Source organism: Hipposideros armiger, unplaced genomic scaffold (assembly GCF_001890085.2).
Source record: "Hipposideros armiger isolate ML-2016 unplaced genomic scaffold, ASM189008v1 scaffold_824, whole genome shotgun sequence".
NCBI classification, from domain to species: Eukaryota; Metazoa; Chordata; class Mammalia; order Chiroptera; family Hipposideridae; genus Hipposideros; species Hipposideros armiger.
The window spans coordinates 248,920-271,519 of NW_017732174.1; the positions used below are offsets into that span (position 1 = coordinate 248,920).

Here is a 22,600-nt window from a genome sequence, read left to right on the forward strand (position 1 = left end):
TCCTGGAAAAACACAATGTTCCCCTTCCCCAATTCCCCAATAAAATCTAAACAACAACAACAACAAAAAACCCCTAACTCCTGATTTCCTTCCCAAACCTGCTCCTCCCACAGTCTTCCCCATCTCAGAAACTAGCAAGCCCCAACCTTCCAGTTGCTCAGTCACTTTCTCTCTCACCCAGCATCCAATCTGTGAACAAACTGTTGGTTCCACTTTCAGAATATATCCAGAATCTCACTTCCTCCTCCACTGCCCCCACCTTGTTTCAGCCACCCTCCTCTTCACCCTAAACTAATGCAGTGGCTCGTCACTGGACTCCCTGCCCTGCCTCCACTGGTCCTTTAGTTGCTTCCCCAGAGGAGCCCTGTGAACATCTGAGACAGATCACACATCCCTCCTCTGCTCAGAACTCTCTCACAGCTCCTTCTGCACAGAGTAAAAGCCAGAGTCCTCGCCTAGCTCAAGGACCTGCGTGATCTACCTCTGGTTCCCCATATGCCAATCTCTGTATCCCCTCCATTCCAATCATACGTCTTTGTTGTTTCTCTAAAATGCTAGGCATGCTCCCACCTCAGGGTCTTTGCACTGTCTGTTTCCTCAACTTGGAATTCTCTTCCCTCAGATATCTCTATGGCTCCCTCCTCCACTTCTACTCACATGTCATCTTATAAGAGAGGCCTTCCCTTCCCAGCTTACATTAAACAGCAAGTACCAGTCCCCTTTCCCCTTCACTGCTTTATTTTCCTGGTCATCTTCCAACATATCTCATCGTTTATTTATTATCAGGCTTTCAACTGGCTTGTCAGCTCCATGAGGGCAGGAACCTTGTTCACTGCTCTGTCCCCAGCACCTAGGACAGCATGGGACCCATTGTAGGTGGAGATAAGAAGTTATCCCAGTTGGGAGACACTGGCTTAGTAAAGAGAAGTGATTTTGGAGGTTATTGGGGGTGGGGGCGGGCGATGAAAACTCAGTCAGGCTGGTGTCAGAATCTTGGCTCGCCTATTAATTAGCCCTGATTTCTTAGGCAAGGGACTTAGTTTCCACATCTGCAAAATGGGGGGACAAGCCTGAATCTCCCAGATGGGATGCTGGGAAGATTAAGGCTCATGTCAAGCACCCAGCGCAGTGCATGGAGTGTGGTTGGCACTTGGAACCTTCCCACCCCACCCCCCTTTTCCTGAGCATTGCCAATCCCTAGGGTGTTGATGGCCACACATAGGCTAGAATCCAGGCCTCTAGCCTCCCACACCCAGGCTTTCTCTCTCATTCCGTGAGCCTCTTGCATTCAGGTGCATGGATACCAGGGAGCGGTGACAGCTGAGGAGCTGACAATGGATGAAGAACACATACCATGGGGCATTTATACATGGGTATCTGCATGACAATGACAGGAGTTGAAGGAAGGGTGGCTCTGCATCCCAAAGAAAAGGTCCAGCCACAGTAAAAATGCTCTGCTTATGAAGGCAAAGTCACAGGTGACTCTAGGAAGGGACCTTACCAAAGAGGCCCTGCACAGCATGGAGCAGTCGAAGAACCACGTTGGCTCCTTCCTGGTCATGCACAATGATCTCTCCACTGGCCTCAGGACTCCCTGAGGCAGCATGTCCCATGGCTAGTTAGCTTCCCAGTTGGGAAATTTACCTTATCCCCAGCAGAAATTGGCCATTTTGAACATTCTGCTCCTAGTGCCTACTCTGAGCTGGGCCGGCTCTCAGCTAGGTCAACCTGTGCCTTCTTTCCTCAGGAGGCAGAAGAGCCTAGTGGTCGGTCGGTTGGCCACCAGGGCTTATGGATTTGAAAGTCAAAAGGTCTGGGCTCAAATGACAGCTATCACTCAACAGCTAAATAAAACCTATTTGTTTTCTCATTTGCAAAATAGGGATTACACAGTACCTACCTCATACAGTTGTTGGAAAGATCAAATAAAACCACAGCAGTAATAAGCCAAGCAAACTGTCTAGCATTGGTGCTCAGGAAATACAAGTTCACAGTCATATCTTGGAGGTTAGGTACTACCATCAGCTCAGAAAAGCAAAACTCACGTGTGGGCAGGGAATTCCTGAAAATCCATTAAATTAACCAGAAAGTCTGAAAATACTGATATTCACGGACTACACTGGAGATCCACATGCCCCTGAGTCCCACACATCACCGTATCCTTGGCTAAACATCTGATGAAGTGGCCGGCTTGTGCCTAAAGGCTGGTTCACAGAGAAAGTACATACCGTATTTGCCGGCGTATAAGATGACTGGGCGTATAAGACGACCCCCTAACATTTCCACTCAAAATACAGAGTTTCTTATATACTCGCCGTATAAGACTACCCCCTCTTCCGCACACCTTCCACACACCAAATAAAAGGTAAAACAATATCAGATTTGATTTCAACATTTATATTTATATTCAAATGCTTATGACATGCAGGAAAACTGTCACAAGGCTGTATGTAATCAAACATATACATAAATCGCGATTCGCGATTTTGCGCTATCATACTGGGTGTATGGTCGGCTGTATGCGATTTTGCGAGTGTGGTAAAATCGCATAACAGCAAAATCGCATAACAGCCGAGCATACACCCAGCAGCGCTGCTGATGCCTGAACGGTATGTGGAATGAAGTGGGCGGGCATCGGGAGGCCACTATGGCACGGGACAAGCACTATGGGCAGTCTATCTGAAGTGTACCTGGCGTATAAGACGACCCCCCACTTGGAGGCATATTTTTCAGGGCCAAAAAATCGTCTTATACGCCGGCAAATACGGTAGTTTAATACTCCCAACAAGATTTCCACGGTCAGAGAGGCCAGCCAAGGGGACAGAGAGCTCCGGCTCCCACCTCCCCTTGCCTCAGGGCTCTTCTTGTCTGCCAGGCCACTGGCAGCTAAAGGCTCCCAGGATACTTTTGGTTGAGTCTACTGGAATTAGGGAAAGCTCACTGTGCTAGGGCTAGGGCCTCATTTCAGTCTCCGCACTGCCTGAACTTCTATGTCAGGAACCAGAATTAAATCTGGTACTGGGACCAAGGCAGTCTGTTTTCCCTCCTGAAACAATCTGGGGTCTCCCTGCAACAGGCATCGGGGAAGAGCGAAAGGCCTCACGGCCCTCATGACCCCTCAGTTTGTCCCTCTGGGAACAAGAGCTTCTGTAGTGGCAGCACCCCGACTCCTGTCTAGGACGGGAAGCAAGGAGTCAGGCCCAGGCTGCGTGGCTTCGAGGGGGCACCAAGATAAGGACATTTATCCACTTTATCCAGAGCTCGGGTGTTGGCTCAGAGAGCCAAGACTCCCCTCTCCTGCATGCAGACAGCACTGGGACACCAGTCTTCCCTGTGCTCTTGGTCGATTCAATCGCTCCCTAGCCTCTCAGATGGCCTCTGATGGCACACGGGGGCAGGTCTCTTAGACTGAAGCCCCCAAAAGAAGGGAAGATGCAAGGTCCAAAAAAGCAGCTGGGGGATGGGAGTCTTGGGAAAGGAGAGTCTCAAGTTCAAGGTGGCTATGATGGAGGGGGTTGTTCTCAAGGGGCAGAGGAGCTCAGAAGTCCAAGGTGATGGCTGGGGTCGGGGGCAGCCCCTGGAGAGAGCCCAGAAGTCATCAAGGCAACATTGTCTGAGAAGAGGTACATGTTGAGGTCTCCACCATTTTTATCTCCAACCTTGCCTGGGGCAGCATCTCAGGCTTGGGGCAGCATCTCAGGCTTAGTGCTCCCTCTGAGCTGGGTGACCCTGGTCCTGGGTCAGGTAACACCGTCTGAGCTTTGTCTCTCCAGCCTGGGGGTGGCAGCAGCAGCTTCCTGATCTTGCTTGAGCCCCTGGGCTGCCTTACTGTCCTGCCTCTTCTCAGCAGTGTCCCTCACCAGTCCAGCCAGTCCCCTGCACTCACTTCATTCCTCTGCAATGTTCAGAATAGTTTGTTTCCCCGGCTGGACCTGAATTAAGAGATGTCTAAAGGGCATCTTAGATCTAAAACTGGACTCGTCTTCCCCACAGGCCCAGTCTGCCCATCTTAACAAATGTTCCCATCATCCACCCAGTTTGGGCCACAACATTGGGGTCATCCTGGCTTCCTCCCTCCCTCGCCTCAACATCTAGACCATCACTACATCGTTCTGCCTACATCCTGCATCTGTCCTTGACGCCCCTTCCCACGGCCCCCACCCTGAACTGGTTCATCATCTCTGGTCCCCCTGCTGCCTCTCTCACCGCCACCAACCCATTCTCCACACCACGGCTGAGTGACCTCTTAAATAGATACATTGGATCCTGTCATTCCGCCTCATAAAACTGTCCGACGGCTATCACTGCCCTGAGAACCAAAGCCCACAGGCCCTGGGTGATCCAACCCCTGCCTGACCCCGACCCTACCTCCTCTTCACATTCAGTTGGAATCGCACTGGCCAGCTTTCCGAACTTTCCAATAAAACAAGCTGGTTCCCACCTCACCTTGTTCCCTCTGCCTGGAACTCACTTCCCACAGCTCTTCCCATAGCCAGTTCCTGCCATGTCTTTGTCTAGCTTCTTGAATGCCCAGTTGACTTTACCCCGAGGTCTCTATAGCCACATCAGTCCCCCGAGATCAGGGAGACCTCTGTCTTGGTTCCTGTTTGCTTGGTGCCGTCAACAGTGCCTGACACATAGTAGGTATTCAATAAATAATTGTTGAATGAAGAACAAAGAAGGTTCTCCCTGGGGGAAGGAAACCAGAGGTCTCTGAGGATAATGTTCAGGGGCCCCCACACAGAAGGGCCCCAAGTTCAGGGCAGCCCCATCAGGCGAACCAGCATGGGTCAGAGGGACATGCTAGTGAGATTGTCCTGGCTCAACAGTCCCTTCCGGCCTATACCAGACCCATGCCCACTGCCCCCAGGACCCCCGCCACCCCCACAGTACTCATGCAGCCTGTGTCTCAGTGTAACAAGGGCTGACCCCAGGCAGGCGCCATTGGGTGCGTGTGGCCCGCCAGGCAGCTGGAGTAGCAGTGTGGCCACACCAGCCATACCATCTTCGGTGGGCTCGAGGGTGATAGGCCCAGCTCGCAGGCCGGCAGTGGTGGTGGGGATGGCCGGTGGGCAGCAGCCCCCTCCCACAGGTCCCCAGGGCCCACCAGCCCCCGTCAGCAGCAGGGGTGCCAAGAAGGGCTCAGAGCGGCGGAATGTGGGTGGTGGGAGCCCAGCCGGCTTCCAGGCAGGGGCCGGGGCAGCAGGGTCCGGCGGGAAGCAGACGGTGACCTTGGCGAAGGGGCGACTGGCCATCTTGGTCATCTCTTGCAGGTGCCGGCGCTGCTCCTGCCGCTGGTCCAGGGCCTGCTTGGCCTTCCAGAGGAGCACGCAGAGCGAGAGGAAGAGGAAGAAGCAGGAGAAGAAGACGGAGAAGAAGACAAACAGGTCGATGTGGGCCTGGTCCTGCCGGAAGAAAAGCAGGCCCTGCGAGTCCGCTGAGCCGTTGGCACCGGGCCCACTTGGGTCTCCCACGCCCAGTAGCAGCAGGTAGAAGCGGCTGGATTTGAGGGCGTGGTGCTCATGCGGGTAGGTGATGACCAGCCTGTCCCGCACGCTGTGGACCACAAGCACTGCTGATGGCTCCGTCACTGTCACATAGGTGATCAGGCCCCGTGGCCACACCTCCCGCACCCGTGGCTCCACTGGAGTGGCCTGCCCGCTCCCTGCTCCTGGTCCCCCCAGATCCCCGGCACCCCGAGGCCCGCCATCCGCAGGGGGAGGTGGTGGGGGTGGGGGCGGGGGCGGCTGGATATGGACGGTGTGGACGCCTGTGTCTGGGGCCACGCGGACCACAAAGGTGTCGTAGGAGGTGGAGACGTAGAGGTCCACGGCACCGAAGGTCACGTCCAGCGTCAGGCGGATGTCCACATTGGTGAACTTCGGCTGCACACCAAAGAGGACAGTGCGGCCAGGGCCCAGGGCCCTGCGCTTGGGCTCATGGAAGCAGTTGGTCTGGGATGTTGGGTCCAGGCAACACTCCTGCTCCACGGAGATGAGGCGGTAGCACTGCTGGCCACCCAGTGGGCTCCCATGGAAGGACTCCCGGCACTTGGCGCACTGCAGGCAGGGGTGGGGGGTGGAGACAGCCATCAGGGCTGAGCTCAAAGCCCAGCCCTGCTCCAAGCAGGACTGACATTCTATACCTATTGGTAAGTAGCCAAGGCCCGAGTTCCCCCACTGCCCTCAGCAGCTTCCTTGTGACCCCCCTGAGCCTCCTTGCCAGGGCACTATACTCCAGCACTGCTGTCCCTGGTGTCACTCCAGTGACCACAGCACCTTGAAGCCAAGGCCTCTGGAACTCTGAGGCGCAGCGATAAAGACCACTGCTGAACCCTGGTTCTGCTTCCTCACTAGCTGTGTGGCCTTGGAAGAGTGACTGAACCCCGTTGAACTTGAGAGTCTTCCTCTGTACAGGGGTGGTAACACAGCTGGCTTACAGGACTGCTGCAATCACAAGCACAGCACAGGGTGGGCCAGCCTCGTCCACCAGCCGTGCTGTTTCTGGACTGTGTTGGGTACATCCCACTTCAGGGCCTCTGCACTGGCTGAGGCTCTGCCTGGATGACTCTCCACGCGGACCTATCCCACCCCTATGTCCGCTTGTCTGGCATTCTCACTTCCATCAGGTTTTTTACTCGTGAGGCCTTCTCACTGAGGCCTTCCTTGGCCATAGTATCCACCATTTCCACTCCCCACACTTCCTAGCCATCCTTTCTGCTTAATTTTCCTCCTTACTGCTCATCACTACCACGCTGTGTATCTGCCTTATTGATTTGTTTATTGCTGGACTCCTCCGTGAGACTGGGAGTTCCTTGAGGACAGAACATTTGCCTGTTTTGTTCCATACTGTGTCCCAGCGCCTCGCACAGTGCCTGCCATATAGTAGGTGCTCAGTAAATATGTGCTGAATGGATGAGTGGATCACAGCTATTTTGATTCCTGCAGTCCGGTGCAAACTGCTCAGCTCTGAGATCAGACCAGGGTCAATCCAGGCTCCAACCACTGTCCGACCTGGGACAGGACACAGAACATCTCTGGGCCTTGTTTTCCTCTTACGTCCACACCTCACCGAAACCCCAGCACAGCCTTGACCAGACGTCCACATCTGTGCTGTCTCCACAGTACAGCACCAGCTCACTGGCAGGTGCTCCCCATATACTAGCTACCACTGCTAACATTCATTATTAGAACCTAAAGAAACCTCTGCTTTCCGAGATGCTGACAGAGCTGCTAGAGGAGAAGGGCTGAATTAATTTCCGGAGCTGCCATTTTTGGCGAAGGCCAACAGGCCTTTTGATTATGCATCAAGAAAGCAAAAATTCTGGTCCAGAATGGAAATGTCAGGGGTCAGGAAGGCTTGTGAAGCTCTGTCACCGTTTTTGGTGGAACTGCATCTTTGCAGATATGATGTTTCTGTAGATGCGTGGGGAAGAATGAGACAAGTAAGGGACGTTCTCTCCCCTCTAGAACTAGAGAGAGAAGGTGGGTGGGTGGGTGGGGTGGTCGGAGCTGTACTCCAAGGGGGGAGCATGGAATATTTCTTCTGTGGGAGACAAGCCTGCAACATGGCAGTCAACCAGGTGTCTAGTACAGGGGATCCAGGAGCCCCATCCCGGCCAAAGAAAAGGGAAATGGACTCAAGGTGAATTTTAATCTGGTTGTTAGTAACCAGATTATTGAGATTTTTAATGAGATCCTCTATTAGACTCAGGTCATCAAGTGAGGGCTGGCACTTGGAGGAAAATCTGTCTGAGAATGAAGTCAACAATGAAGAAAGCAGAGTCAAGATGCAGGAAAAGAGCCTCCTGATGGCACTGTGAGCACCTGGATCCAGCCATTCCTGAAGGTAGGTAGACTTCAGACCTATTTTGAGAGTCAATACTTTTTTTTTTTTTTTTTGCTTAAGCTACTATGTGATGAGTTTTCTGACATTGGTAACCTTTAAGTTGTAACCATCTGTAATGTAGTCTGCCTCCTCACCAGTCTGATAGCCCCCCAACAGGCTCATTTCTGGGTCCCCAGCACCACTGCCTGGGTCCTGAAACTGACTGGGGTTCAGGAACAGTCTATCAACCTGACTCTGATCCCACGACCACAGAGATCAAAACAACATTGTCGGTCTTGCCCGGCCCAGGCTGCCTGCTCCCAGCTCTGACACCTTGGGAATGTGGGGCCCTTGGCCCCTAACTCGTTTCTCTAGCCGCACCTGGTACTTGTAGCAGTCCCGGCGGTCACTGGGGGAGCTGCCCTGGCAGGTGCCCGTCTCTGTGTTGTTCTGACATGGGCAGCCCGTCCCGTCCTGCTCATTACATGTATCCGCATGGCCATTACACTGGCATCTGAGGAGGGGAGGAAGACAGGGGTTATAGTGCTCCCATGACCTACAGGGGCCCAGGCTGGACGCTGCATATGTGAGCTCCAACCTAGGACAGAAGAGGAAACGGAGGCTCACGAGGTTCAGCCCTTTGCCCAAAGCCACAGAGGTGATAGGTGGCAAGAGTCAGGGCTAGAACCCAGCTTGGGCTGACCATTCAGAAGGAAGAGGGTAGAACGGGGGGAGAGTCTCAAGGCCTCTCCCTCGGTGGACATCTTTGCCCACCGGTATCGCCATTGGGGCTGCTCTGTAGCCTGTGTTTCAGTACTACTCTGAGTCTTTTATCTAAGTCCAGCTCCGTCCCCCAACCCCTGCTCCAGCCTGGGGACTCCCTGGGGATTTCATCTTCTCCTGACGGAGGGCAGAGGACTGTGGAAGGGTGTCTGGCTCCCAGAGTTGTGCCCAGTGAACAGGGCAAGGCAAGAAACCCCTCCTACTTACTTGGTGCACTTCCCATCCAGGAGGAAGTAGCCATGGAGGCAGCTCTCACATTTGTCCCCGTAGCTATTATTCTGGCAGTTTACACACACGGCCTCGTCTTCACTAGGACCCTCTGTCACCCAGTTTTCAACCTAGCCAAGGAAGGACAGGGCGATCACAAAAAGCCATGGACCAGTCCTCGCCTCCCTCAGACCCAGGAGCTCGGGCCTCCAGCCCCTTTCACCTCCTCCGGATCCAGCGAGTACTTCTCTGGCTCCCTCCTGGCCATTTCGAGCTCCTTCCTGGAGACACAGACGTGGCTGTTGCCTCGACAGAAGGCATGGCAGGGCCGGCAGGTCCCGCCTCCCACTGCGGAACCCACAAACAGCGGGAGGCACTGCTCACAGTGGCTGCCCTGGGAGCCAGGAAAAGGCAGTCAGAGGGATTGGAGAATCATGGGGGTGCGTGACAGTGGAGAAGGGACAGCCTCTGAGAGCACCACAGGAGGGCGGCAGGCTTGGCACTTGGCTTAGGCAATCCCAGCCTATCTGTGATTTAGCCCTCTGCCTTCGCCTGCACACCTCCACTGACGGGGGGTTTACTCCCCTCCAGCCCAAAGTGCTGAGCTCAGAAAGCCCTTCCCTAAACTATCTGAAGTCTTCCTCCACATGACCACCCTACCAGGCCCAGTGGCAACTCTGACCACTATTCCAGGGTAGCCGCTCTGTGACACAAACTCGGAGGTTGTTCCCAAAGTCTTCTCACATCTCTTGGAAAGGGTCATGCCACCGCCACCCTGTGCCTGGCTTATCGGGGCTCAGCTGGAGGCAAGGAGGGTGGAGGCCCAGGCAGCCCACCTTGGTATGGTTGCGGCAGAGCAGGCAGTGGTCACGGGCCCCCACGCCGGCACACTCGCTGTGGCGGTTGCAGCGGCACTCTGTGGAGCAGTTGCGGCCAACGAAGCCAAAGTGGCAGCGGCAGTGGTCGGGCTCCACGCACGAGCCGTTCACACAGCCCTGGGCACACACCGGGCGGCACAGACCTGTCACACTGCAAGGGGGCGTGGGGAGGTGTTAGGGCAGGGCAGCGGCGAGCTCACCACCCACCATCCTCATCCCTGCTCTGTTCCATCACTCTCCCCACTCCAGGAGCCAGCCCATGCCACCTCTTCCCGGGGTACCCTATCAAACTCACCAACGTTGCTTCTTTGCTACCTAGCCCCCCAACCCGCATGCCCTCCTGGATCAATCCCACTACCTTCACACCTTGGACTGTTTTCTTTTGTCCTGCTTTAGTCCACACCTCATCCTTTATTGCTCCCCACAGTCTCCCACCCCACAGTCTGCCTGGCCCCACTCCCCTCAGTCCCATCCTGGCCTCCAGTCTGGCTGCAGCCTCACTTGTCCATGGTATAGCCTGTCTTGCAGCTGCACTCATAACCATGGGGCCGGTCGTGGCAGTTCTGTGTCTCATTGCAGTCGTGGTGTCCATTTGCACACTCGTCCTCAGGGGGGCAGGACAGGAAGGCCCAGGAGGCCCCAGTACGCCCACACGTCAGCCCTGGCATGGGGATACAGGGCTTCACCTGGGGGCCTCTGCACCTCCCACCCAGCCACCTAGGCCCTCACTCCTACTTCTACTGAGCCCCACCTCTGAGACAACCCCCAGCGCCCCCTATGTTCTCCACACCAGCCCCTCTCACCGCACCCCTAAACCCTTCTCACCATCACGGGGGCCGCTGAGTCCACCCTCCAGGCAGCGGCCACCCCCATCCTGGCCCCCCCAGGCACACCAGCCACAGTGGGGGCGCCGCAGACACAGAGCGCACTGGGTTGCCTGAGCACAGCCCAGGGAGCAGCTCTCGGGTCCTCGGAGAAGCCGCCCGCAGCCTCCGGCCATACATCGCAGGGGCAGGTAGGAGGGGCTCAGACACTGTCCAGGGGAGGGGAAATGCAGAGAAAGAGGGTCAAACGAACACATCCTGTGCATCTTCCTGGACTCGGATAGCTCACCCTCCCTGGCCATAGCCAGGTGGACCAAAGTGGACAACCAGCTGGAGTCATCACATTCTCCTTCTCAAGCATCTATAACTACCCTGTTTCCCTGAAAATAAGACCTAGCTGGAAAATAAGCTCTCACATGATTTTAAGTGCCGAAATATGGCACCTTGGCATACTGAATATTTTAAGCTGAAGGAGTTTGTGGAAAAGGTACCCTTCTTCCTGAAACAGGTCATAAAACCCTCATGTGAGAGGTGTGTGCCCTCCATATCCTGGAGGAATCATGCCAGGGCTTCTTCTCCGGCTATTTTCAGGGAAACACAATAAGTCAGATTAGGGACATCCTTGAAACTAGGAAATTATGCAAATTAGGGCTGACAGGGCAGTCTGGATGAGCACATGACAACAATGAAGAGGAGGGTGGCAGGAAAACAGCAGAGGCAGATGGAAGCAGAGATGAGAACCACACCCCAAACACAGGTGGAAAGGCGGCTTTCCAGCTCCGTATCCAGTCCCTAGTAACGCCTAGCTGCACTCTCCACCTTGGCTTCCAAGAGGTACAACTGTGTTGGTGTAATGAGCCCCCTTTACCCACCTGGCTCAGGGCACTGCTGCTTCTCACAATCAAAAGCAGGCAATGATCCCAGGTGGAGACAGAAACCAGGATCAGGAGGGGGGGTTGCAAGCCACAGTCGATTAGAAAAATGGGGACCTTGCTGCCGGGGCTATAGGATGCTCCTGCCTTAGTCTGGGAAGCTGAGGAGTCCCGAGTCAGAGGCTGAGCAGCAGCTCACACACCATCACTCATCATGTCCCGGGACCCAGACAGGCAGCACAGTGAGGGTCAGACCCTTGGGAACTTACCTCAGAGTATAAGAGCATTTTATTTACTGCTCAGGCCTTAAATAAAGTATAAGAGGAAAGCGATTAGTCTGGGCTGGCCGGCTGCAAGCACTTAGGAAAAAGCAAAGCCACCATGCAATCCTGAAATAGAAAACCCTGACTGCTGTGGCCAGAGCTCTGAGCCTCTTGAGGGTTACCGCCGGCAATGAGCTGAGCCTTGCTCAACTGCCGAAGTCGCTGCCAGGCTAGGCCTCCAGATCTAAATTTGGTTCACTGACAGACAGCGGGGCAATCTATAAGGGAGTGGAGAGAAGCCCGAGGCCCTAGTCTGCACATGCACAGTGCTTTCTGCTGTGACCGCCCTAATGGCCAAATGGCGTGGCTGCCCAACACTGTAACTGTATTTCCTGTGCTCCTGGCAAAGACAGATGAACATAAGTTCCCAGAGCAGGATCCCAGGTCATCTGCGGACACTTGCCCACAGCCTAGCAAAGTGCAGGGCACAAGGAAGGTGCTCAATACAGTATTTGGTCAAGGAGAAAGGAAAGGAGGAAAGAAGCCAGCCAGCCAGGGAAGAGAACACTCTGTTGCCTGCCCCAGGCTCTGAGGCCAAAGTCATTCAAAAGAACATAGCTGGATGGCTGAAATACAGCTGCCCTTGAGCCAAATCATAACAGGTCTGGCCAGCACACCAGTTAGGTTTGAGCTGTGCTGTGGTGCTTTTTTAAAAATCTAAGCCAGCACTTTAACTAGATTTCATAGAAACCTTTAGAAGATCTGGCAGAAGTCGTCTCACATTCACAGGCAGCATCAATTTTGTGCTCTCCAAGTCAGCAGCCCTACCACTTCCTCCTGCCTCTCGCCTGGCAGACCCCTTACTTCCAGAGCAGCTCTGAGAGCCCGGCAGACAAGGGGCTGGGGGAGCAGCATGTGCTCTCTGGTTTTGCCTTCTGGTCCCTGGAGTCCCCACAAAGACGAGTAATGGCAATCTCAATAATATCTGGAGAGAACACATATCACCAAAGGACCCCAGGCTTGGGAAGGAGAGGCCTCTGCTTGTTAAAGACAGACACTGCAGGGTCACACTGAGGGCCTCCATGGGGACATCCCCTCCTCACTCAGCTGCAGTGATCCTCTAGGTGTGTCCCAGACAGTGGAGACTGGGAATCCTCCCCGTGGGTGGAACCTGGGGCGTTCCCAAGTTTTTACTGCAAGGCAGGCTCTGCTCCACGCTGTCAATACATCCTCCCATCTAATTTGTACAACCTGCCTATGGGGTGGTGTGCTGCAACACAAAAATATATTTGTGTTTTTGTCCCGATTCCTGGCACCAAGGTACTAAAATGCTTGGAATTTCCTCAGTGATGGGAATGTCTTTTGTTATTTACAAGGTGCCCCTTTCACCTGAATTTATGCCAATGAGGTGACTTAGGAAGGGGTCCCCAGAAAAACCAAGTCATTGGAGGGGTGTAACTTTCAGCCTCTCCCACTGACCTGGGGCGGAGCTGGAGGTTAAACTCTATAAAAAACTCTCCACTGAGGTTCAGAGCTGGTGAACACATCCACTGGCAGGGTGGCGTGCCCAGAGAGGGCATGGGAACTCCAAATCCCCACTTTACTTGGTCCCGTTCGTCTCTTCCACTTAGCTCTTCCTGAGTTGTGTCCTTTATAATAAACTGGTATTACTGTAGTAAGTAAATGTGTCTCTGGGTTCTGTGAGCCCTTCTAGAAAATTATCGAACCTGTGGAGGGACTGGTGGAACCCCTGGATTTGTGAGTGGCATCTGAAGTGGAGACAGTCTTGCAGGACTGAGCCTTCTAACTTGTGGGATCTGATACTAATGCCAGGTAGATGGTGTTGGGGTGAATTGGATTGTGGGACACCCAGCTGGTGTCCAGAGAGTGGGTGAATCGGTCGTTGGCGTTGGAAACACCCCAGATGGGGTCTGTTGATATCACTCCCATTTTACCAAAGATTAATGTAGGCTCATGGGTTGAGATGGTGAGTGGTCACACCTCAATGGGGTCTTGCACAATAAAGATATGAATGGGAAGTGAACATCGGTGGGAATCGGAGCCTCAGAACTCTGGCCCAGTGACACTGCTTCTGGATGTGACAGCAGGACATGAATGTTTCTTGTCTTCCACTGGGGTAGGTTTGCGGGGAGCAGTAAATGCCTTCAATGTCTGCCACTGGGACGTCTAAACCATGCTAGGACTTCATGAGGGAGCATGTGGTGAGGAGTCAAGGGGAGGACTGTCACTGACACATACAGCACCTCCCCAGACCTTCCAGAATCATCTCTCCAGCCCACAGCCACAGATGAGGGGTGCGTCTGAACTGCTATGTTAGAGTCATGTGCTCCTACCCGTCCCTGGCTATGTCTCTTAGGACCAAGGCTGGACACCTAACTTGTGAGCTGAGCTGAAGTCTTCCCTTGAGAATGTGAGTAGTGACAAACAGAAGTGACTATAAGTTCTGGAATTAGAAAGCCACCTAGACCGCGGGTCAAGGGCTACCATTTTAGGCTATGTGTGTTGACGATCAAGTTGAGAGAAACTGGAGGATGGAAATGTGCAGAGAACAGCTGAGATGAGAGACCACGTGGCCTGAGACCCTCAGAGCAACAGTACTTCCTGTCCTCAGACTCCATCAATTACCCCCAGTTCCTTATAACAAAACCAGCTCCAGCAGGTTTCTGTTTCTTACAACCTGAAGTTCTTAAAGCAGAGAGAGAAAGAGAGGGAGGAGGGAAGAGGAGGGGTTTTGGAGGGAGAGGGAAGTCATGGAAGGATGGGGCGATGAAAGCGTGAACAAGAGCTGGAGACACGCGGGGCTGGGGAGTTTGGAGGTGGCACAGAAGTGTGGCGAGAAGACACAGCAGGGAGACTCGCAAGGCAAGGAGGAAAGAAAGAGTTACTGGGAGGAGAGAAGAGAAGGTAGGAGCAAAGCAAAAGCGTGATGGTGGCACCAGAGCTCGGGAGATGGAGGAGGAAGTAGGACAGAGGAGGGAGACAGTGGAGAAAGTCAGTGTGGAGCAGAGAGGAAGGACACTGGGACCGCCAGCCATGTGCAGTACCTGTTGGAGGCTGCTGCTCCAGACACAGTGCTGCCAGCCCCCGTCCGCACCCTTGGAGTCCAGGCAGGAGGTGCAGTTGGGCAGGAGGTGACAGGGGGTGGGGCAGGGCAGTGGGGGCGATGATTCCACCGGCATTGGGGACACATTCAGCAGAGAGTGGCTGAAGCATGTCCAGTCATAGGTAGGCTGCACCGAGAGGATGCGGCGGGTCTCGCCTGGGGTTTGGGGCACAGTGATCAGAATTGAGGCTGGGCCCCCAGCCCCTCCTCCCTCAGAGCCAGGAGCCCAGGCCCCCAAGCTGTCCTCTGAGGGCCCAAGCCTCGGCTCTCACCTGTCCTCTTAAACTGCCGCGTCCACATGCACTTGCCCTCCCTGGTGCACTGCTCGCAATCGGCGGCCCCGCACGCAGCCTCCGAGCAGTTCCCCGCCCAGAAGACCTCTCTCTGATTGATCCGACAATCATTCTCTGAGGTGCAGGACCCGTTGCGCCCGATGCAGGCGCCCTCAGGACAGTTGGTACACCACTTGCAACGGGGGGGAGATGCCTGGTGGGGGAAGACAGGCTCTGTGGGGTCCTCAGGGCCCCCAGCACACCTCCTGACACAGTGCCTCCCACCCCATCACAGCTGAAAAGCACAGTGGTTCCTGAGCGCTGCCTCGCACCACTCACCTCTCCATCTCCAGGCTGCAGGGTCCGGGGATGGCGAGCCAGGCACTCACTGCAGGTCCGGAGACGGCGACATTCCTCGGGGGAGCGAGGCATTGGGGAGCAGGGGGGCGCCCCACAGCCCAGCCTGGGGAAGCATGAGGCCTGGCTCGTCTCACCCAGCCAGGCCCCATCCTTCCTCCTCCTCCCGCCCTTGCCTCCTCCTGGTGCCCCCTGGACGTCGTGCTGCAGGCCCCCATATGTGTCCCAAACTGGACTCAGCATAGGACTCACGAACCTGCTCCTCCCCCATCCCACTGGTGACGGTCCCATGTCCACTAGTCACCCAGGCCAGAGACATGGGACAATACTCCACAGCCCCTGCAGCCACTGAGGCCTTCAACCTCCTGAATTTCTGACTATCCCCCCTCCACCTCTGCAGCCGCTTGCCCAACTCTGGCCTCTTCCTCTCGCCATGGCCTCCTCTCTGGTCTCTACCCACAGACTCCCCTTGCAACTCCTCCCTCACAACAGCCCCAAGCACTCTTTCTGCCCATGCCTGCCCCTGCCCTCGCCTGCGCAAACCTTTGTGGCTCCCCGTCACCCACAGTGACGAGCCACCATCCCTTAAGCAAAACCTTTGAAGGCCCACATGCTTCAGAACTTTCCAGGTTTTAGAAAAGCAGTGGCTGTGCCCACTGTTACATAACACCCCTAGTGGAGTCTGGGGGAGCACCCCATTAATCAAACCCTTTAATATTTCTGTACTAAACATGGTGACACATTTAATGGGACAAATAAAGCCATTAGTACCTCACATCAGCTCAGGACGATCATGCAACCAAAAGAGTTTGTGCTAAACCTAGGACAGCACTTTCAGCTTCCTGAGATGTTCAGCTTCCCAAACTATAGATGAGGGGTCTGTGGACGTCAACAGAGCCCAGAACCTCGGCCAAGCACCAGAAGCCCTTTCTGAGCTGACCTCATTCAACTTGCCAGTCTCATTTTCCCCAAGCTCAGATGACCTCTCAAGTACACCAGGCGCAGCCCCACTTCCAAACCTTTGCTGGTGTAAAGTCTCCTGGTCATTTAGGGCCCACTTCAGACGCAGCTCCTCCAGGAAGCACTCGGATGATACTCCAGCCGATAAGCAGGGCTCCCTTCTTGGGTGCCCCCAGCCCACCCCTGCCTGTGATGAACCAGCCATTTTCCCATATGAGCTGATATCCTGACCAGACAGTACCCTCCTGAGGCCTCCCCCAGCCTGGCACAACACAGAACCCCCTTGGAAGGGCACCAGTACGCCCCTCCCCTGCAGCTGTCAGTCAACATGGTTACCTGTGGGCCTGGTCCCCGGACAAGCAGGCCCCATGGCACCAGATGCAGGCCCCAGACTGGTTACAAGCTTCGGGGGAGGGCAGCAGGCGACAGGGGTCAGGGGGCAGGGTCAAGGCCAGCAGGCGGCCCAGGGCCACTCCCCCGAAGCCACCGGAGATGTATAGGCGGCCCCCCACTGCCGCCACAGCGTGGGCCACAGACTCCTCCATCGGGGGCCCCACAGAGGCCTGGCCTGGGGAAAGACAACATTGTTCAGAAAGAGAGCAGGTAGGAGACCCACACAGAGGCCAGTAAGATGCCAGTCAGAGAGGGACCTGAGGGGACAGATGTCTGGAGAGCAGAGACAGACATGGCAGGACAGAGAAGGATAAGGCCAGACATGGCCTGAGACACAGATAGCAAAACAAAAGACAGGGAGAGAGACACCAACAGAGAAAAAAAGGAACGAAGAGTGAAATTAAGAATGGAGACAAATGAGGGGCCAGCCGAGTAGCTCAGTTGGTTAAGAGCTCGCTCAAAAGTTTGAGCTCTGAGCAACAGCGGTTCGAGTCCAGCCAGAGCTGCGCAGCCGCTGAGCTGCCAACAGGTAGCAGGATGGCTCAGCTAGAAACAAAACAAAACAAAACAAACAAAGAATGGAGACAAATGTTGTGGAGTAAACGCTCACAGTTGTTTTTTTCTTTTTGTGTGTGTGTGTGATGTAAGTGCCTGACTTAAGCTTTGATAGTGGAGGCATCCATTTCAAAGAGACATCCGCTTCAAGGATGGCTGTCTCAGAAAAACAAAAAACACAGGGCCAGCCACCTCCCCACATGGAGGCTCTTTTGTTTTAGAGAACTTGGTTGACTTCAATAAGACCATTTGGGCTAAGACCTTTTCAAATCCCTGCTCATACATTTTAAAGTCACCAGTAGAGAGTGAGCCCTTGAAACCTTAGGCCCCTACCCTCAACCCCAAGAAAAGCAGCACTCAGGCCTGTGCAGTCTCCCTCTCTACCCATGACCTCGCCCTGTGGCTCACAGCCAAGAGCGCTCTGCAGTTTCCAGGTCTTGTAAGTAATGAGCCTGTATCTTTTCCAAGTTTCCTGACAGTTATAGCTGAAGGGCATCTAGCAATCATAATAAGAACGAGGAGAGCTGGTCCAGTCACAACACTGATTACTGATGGGCAGAGATTGTAACACAACAAACATTTTGGAACCAGATAGAGGTGGTGGTTGCACAACATTGTGAAGGTACAAAATGCTGCTTTATTGTTAATTTTACGTTATGTGACTTTCACCTCAATTTTTTAAGTCCTAAAAAAAAAAAAAAAAAAGAGAGAGTCACAGAGTGGTGGAAAAACTAGATTATCAGAAAAAGGGAATTAGAGACAGGGGGTTAGAGAGAGAAGCAAAAAGAAAAGGAGACAGGCCCAGAAAACATACACAGTCAGTCGCTTACAAGGTTATGTGAAATAAAAAGGCAAGATACAAACCCCTGTCGAACCTATAAACAGGAGAGACTGGAAACACCCCACATGTAATAGTGGTTGCCTCTAGGGAATAGGATTATGGGGATTTTTTCTTCCTATTTCACAAATTACATATAATGAATATTATTACTTTTATAATCAGGTTTTTAAAATTTTTTTTACAAAAATTTTAATTAAAGAAATAAACTTTTCTAAGAAAAAAAGGAAGGCGGGCATCCCCGCAGGTGTTCAGATAGCTTGAAGGGGACAGGAGCTTTGCCAGTGGGTCTGAAGGGGCCCAAGTGACTTCGAATGAGAGGGGGTCTCAGGTCGGGGGTTCCCAGGGACAGCAATGGACTTACGGGTGAGGTCAGGCAGGAGCCAGGAGTTGCAGTTGACCTGGTAGAGCAGCACATCGCTGCTGAACTCATCAGGGTCCGAGCGCCCCCCAAGGACCACCATGGTGTCGCCTAGCAGAGCTGAGGCATGGAAAAGTCGGGGGCGGGGCTGTTGGGGAGATAGGTGGTGAGATGGCCTGTCAGAGCCACAGTCCACTCCTCACTCTCTCAGCTCACCTGCCACCCCAAATCTCCCCATACCCTAGCCCCCCACCAGCACACCCCACCCTAACTTTCCTCAGATCTCACCTTCTTCCTCCCGGAAACCTCCATCATTCCTCAGAGCAGCCCCCAGAACCATCTCTTTCCCCCTGAACCCCTACATCCCCAGGAACCTAACCCAGACTGCTTAGGAGGGACCCTACATTTTCCTGTGACTTTGCCAGCTGGGCTGGGGGTATCTGGGGTGAGGCTTGGGTCTCTCACTTCCACTTCCCTCAGTCCAGCCCCATGAAGAGCTTGGAAAAATGTTGGTGGACAGCAAATCCAATTGTCTCTAACCATCCGAGGTTTCACGGTCTCCCACACACCCTCTCCTTTGGCCTTGAAGGCAGGAAGCGCAAGGAGCCTCAGTCCTCATCTATAGATTCGGGGGAGGGGGGGGGCAGGAAGAGGAGGGGCCTGCCAGGGCTGCACCAGAACCCAGGCCTCTGACTTCCTGAGCGAGGAGCCTTTCCTCCAAGCCAGGGATACAAGAAGGGAAGACTTGGGATGCCCTTCAGTTTAGTTTAGGGGACTGGAAAGGAGGGGCAGTAGGAATCCAGGGTCCAGCCAGTCCGTGAGTCACGGGGATAGATAGGGAGGCCCCTCCCTCTTCCACCCCCTACATCCATCAGTCTAGACTTCCTTTCCTGACCTTTGCCCCCTGAGAAGGGGCCAGAAGGCTCCAGGTGCGGTCAGGACAGTGCAGGGAGTAGAGCTCAGGGGATGGGGCTGCCAGCTCCACGTGGAAGCGGAAACCCCCAAACACGTAGAGGGAGTCAGTGGCCTCGTGGTACACCGCAGAATGACCATAGAGACCTGGTGGGGGTGGGGAGCAGAGTGAGCACAGACACTGGGGAAGGGCTGGTGATCGAGAACTTCCCCCACCATCCTGGGTTCCCCTTTTTGTGACCACAACACCCTTCCAGGCCCTGAGGACACAGATCTAGGATCCCTTCTCAACCCCTCCCTTCTCCCTTCAGTTCAAAGGACAATCAACAGAAACTCAGGGAAAGAGCAGAGAGGGAGATGCCGTGGCCAGAATGTCCTAGGGACAGTGACCAAAAAAGGTAGAAGGTGAGGTAGAGAAAGAATACCTGAGGGGTGATGACCTAGGCCCTGGGGGAGGGAGATGGTGACCCACGGCTACTGGGCAGAGGTGAGGTGGGCAGCTTATCATGGAATCTGGGAGGGGTAAATAGAGAAACTGAACTTCTCAAGAGATGGTTCCCTGAGAATCTGGGCGGGGGTTGCGGGGAGACATGGAGATAACAAGGTATGGGGGGCAGTGACCATAGAGTACTGGAGTGAATAGAGTCTACATGAAGCCCTGGACAGCGGAACAGTCAAAAGTGCTGTGCCTTCCTGTCCCCAGCCCCACCTGTTGGGGGTGTCCCGCTTTGAGCTCCGGATACCCAGGTGCCAGATGCCAGCTGGTACTCGAGCAGCTGCTGGTTGAAGCCATTTTCAGGGGAGTAGCCACCCACCAGGAGCAGAGACAGGCCTCGGCGGGCGGTCAGAGTATGACCAGCAACGGCTGGAAGTTCCACAGCCTGAGGGGCCTAAAGGACAGAGGGCGGAGGTCACAGGTGGCCAGAGGTCAGGGGTCATCTTGTGGGTAGAAGCAAGGCTCAAAGCTCCCACACTCGCCTCGAACCACTAAGGAGGTAGTGAGCTGCCCAGGTCTAGTCGGACCCTAGACCTTCCAACCAGCCCTCTCCCGGCAGGCTTGCAGTAGACTTCTTGCCATGTCTGTCTCTCAACGTCACTTCTTCAGGCCGGAGCAGCCTGTGTTCCTCTGGGAAGCCCCTGCCCCCCTACTCTCACTCTGGCTGCATAGGGCTGACTGGATCCACTCCACAGGCTGTATCCCAGCCTGGCCAACCAGAGTATCACATCCCTTTGGCCAGAGAATGGCTGGGAAATATAACGTGACCCAGATGGCCAGTGAAATTCAATTCTGGGGCTTGTGTTCACGCCCCAGAGTGAAAGCCATTTCCTCTGGGGGCAAAGCTGGCAAAAGCTGCTCTGGTCATCTTTGCCAGAGCCTGGATGTGGTGGCTGGGAGTGGAAGAGATGCTCACCTTCTCCTGCCGCCACTGCAGGGTGGTGAGGTTGAGGACCCAGAAATCTCGGGTGACACCCCCAGCCGTGAGCCCCCCCAGCAGGTACATGGCACCACGGCCAGCGGGCACATAGGCAGCCGCATGGAAGGAGCGGGGTGAGGGGCCTGGGCCCCCGTCCTCGGCTCCTGCCAGCATCTGTGTCCACCGCCGCTCGCTCACTGAGTACCTAGGGCCAAGACGCAAACAGGCAGCCTCACTGTCCCGTCATCCCAGCATCCCTTGAGGTGACCACCCCCCCACACACACACAGGTCTCCCAACATCTCCTAGGGTGACCTTCCTACAACTATAAGTCACCTTACTATACCCTAGGGTAGCACCACCCAAAGAACATCCCACCCCTGAGGTAAGCCTCCTATGACAACTGTCCCAGCAACCTTTGGGATGTCCTGCACCTGTAAAGGTTTGTCTGCACCCCCTTGAGAGGACTCTAGGGTGACAGACATCTCAGCACCCCAAGGCGACCTTCTCGTATTTAGGTATCCCATCACCCCAGGGCAGTCCTCACCTGTACAGGTTTCCCAGCAGCCCCTGGGGCAGGCCTAGGCCCCCAAACATCCACAAGGTGGCATCAGGTCCCTCCACCATGGTGTGCCCCAGGCGGTGCAGGAAGCGACTCGCAGTGTCCTGGGGGTGGGGGTAGGGCAGTGAGGGGTCAGGCTAAGGTCATGACAGTGTCAGGCTGAGTACAGGGTCTCGGGGGTGGGCCCAGGAGTGGAGAATGACCCAGGCTGTGTGGCACCTCCCCAGGCCCACAACTCACAGCTGAGAGGCGGCTGTCCATGAGGGTTTCCCAGACCAGCTGTCCGCCATCCAGCTTCGTGGCACAGTTGGGGCCCCCAAAGCCCTCAGCACAGATGCACACGCCCAGGCTCTGGGGGACAACAGGAGGCTCAGGGGGAACCCTGGGCACCACTCCTGTCCCACCTGGCTTGCCCTGTCCCACCTGTACCTGGTTACAAGTCCCTGCCCCATTGTGGGCGTTGCAGTTTTCAGGACACAGAGCCATGCGGCAGTGTGGGCCAGCCCAGCCCTGGGGACAGCGGCAGAGTCCAGCACCTGCATCCCCATCGTGGGGCACACACTCCTGGGGGACAGGGCAGCTCCCGGGGCCCCCTGATCCGCAGCGGGCAGAGCCCACCGAGGCATTGAAGCCCCAGGACGAGGAGCCGTTGGCCTCCCAGTGCAGCACAAGCAGCCCTGTGGGGGAGAAGCCAGGAGCATGGAGCAAGGCCGCAGTCTAGGCGCTGCTCCACCCCCAGGTTCTGAGAAGACCCTGTGCCTTGGGGAGGGAAGCAAGACACCTCGATCATCCATGATCACTGCCATGATTAACCGTTCTGCACACTGCACACACTCTCCTTCATCCAGCCCATCAAGCTCCGTTGCTTATAAAGCCTAAATCTCTCTCATATTCACCGATCTGGCCGAGCCACCAACACCAGTGCCCCCCACCCCACCCCCACCACTGGTCTTCCTGGCTCCCCTACACTCCGCAGAGGCAGCCGACGAATCTAATCCAGTCACTCACAAGCTCCAAACCTTCCACAGCTCCCTGCTGCTCTTATGTAAAACCGAGTCTCCTTAGAAAGCAGACTGGGTGGAGCTGACAGGAATTAATGATATGTAAAAAACTGCCTCAGTAAAGTTATATTTAAAATCAAACAAACAAACAAACAGCCCTGCAGGCCCTCTGACATCATCACCTCTCATTCTCTGGC

At 54.8% G+C, this 22,600-nt stretch overlaps 1 protein-coding gene across 2 annotated transcripts in view; it reads right to left on the bottom strand.

Moving 5' to 3' along the window:
- Nucleotides 1–4,641: 4,641 nt before the first annotated feature.
- MEGF8 (multiple EGF like domains 8) overlaps nucleotides 4,642–22,600 on the bottom strand; it is a 39,124-nt gene continuing 21,165 nt past the window's right edge. For both annotated transcript variants that reach the window (XM_019629038.1, XM_019629039.1), the window contains exons 24-41: nucleotides 21,832–22,079; nucleotides 21,643–21,753; nucleotides 21,388–21,506; nucleotides 20,839–21,046; nucleotides 20,136–20,316; nucleotides 19,410–19,573; nucleotides 18,518–18,662; nucleotides 16,704–16,935; nucleotides 15,390–15,513; nucleotides 15,051–15,264; nucleotides 14,720–14,934; nucleotides 10,521–10,728; nucleotides 10,197–10,356; nucleotides 9,654–9,846; nucleotides 9,041–9,211; nucleotides 8,818–8,948; nucleotides 8,209–8,341; nucleotides 4,642–6,059 (exon numbers count right to left, since the gene is read on the bottom strand). In XM_019629038.1, the coding sequence (XP_019484583.1) occupies nucleotides 4,791–6,059; nucleotides 8,209–8,341; nucleotides 8,818–8,948; nucleotides 9,041–9,211; nucleotides 9,654–9,846; nucleotides 10,197–10,356; nucleotides 10,521–10,728; nucleotides 14,720–14,934; nucleotides 15,051–15,264; nucleotides 15,390–15,513; nucleotides 16,704–16,935; nucleotides 18,518–18,662; nucleotides 19,410–19,573; nucleotides 20,136–20,316; nucleotides 20,839–21,046; nucleotides 21,388–21,506; nucleotides 21,643–21,753; nucleotides 21,832–22,079 (4,226 nt within the window). In that variant the 3' untranslated portion in view covers nucleotides 4,642–4,790. The remainder of the gene's footprint in view (nucleotides 6,060–8,208; nucleotides 8,342–8,817; nucleotides 8,949–9,040; nucleotides 9,212–9,653; nucleotides 9,847–10,196; nucleotides 10,357–10,520; nucleotides 10,729–14,719; nucleotides 14,935–15,050; nucleotides 15,265–15,389; nucleotides 15,514–16,703; nucleotides 16,936–18,517; nucleotides 18,663–19,409; nucleotides 19,574–20,135; nucleotides 20,317–20,838; nucleotides 21,047–21,387; nucleotides 21,507–21,642; nucleotides 21,754–21,831; nucleotides 22,080–22,600) is intronic.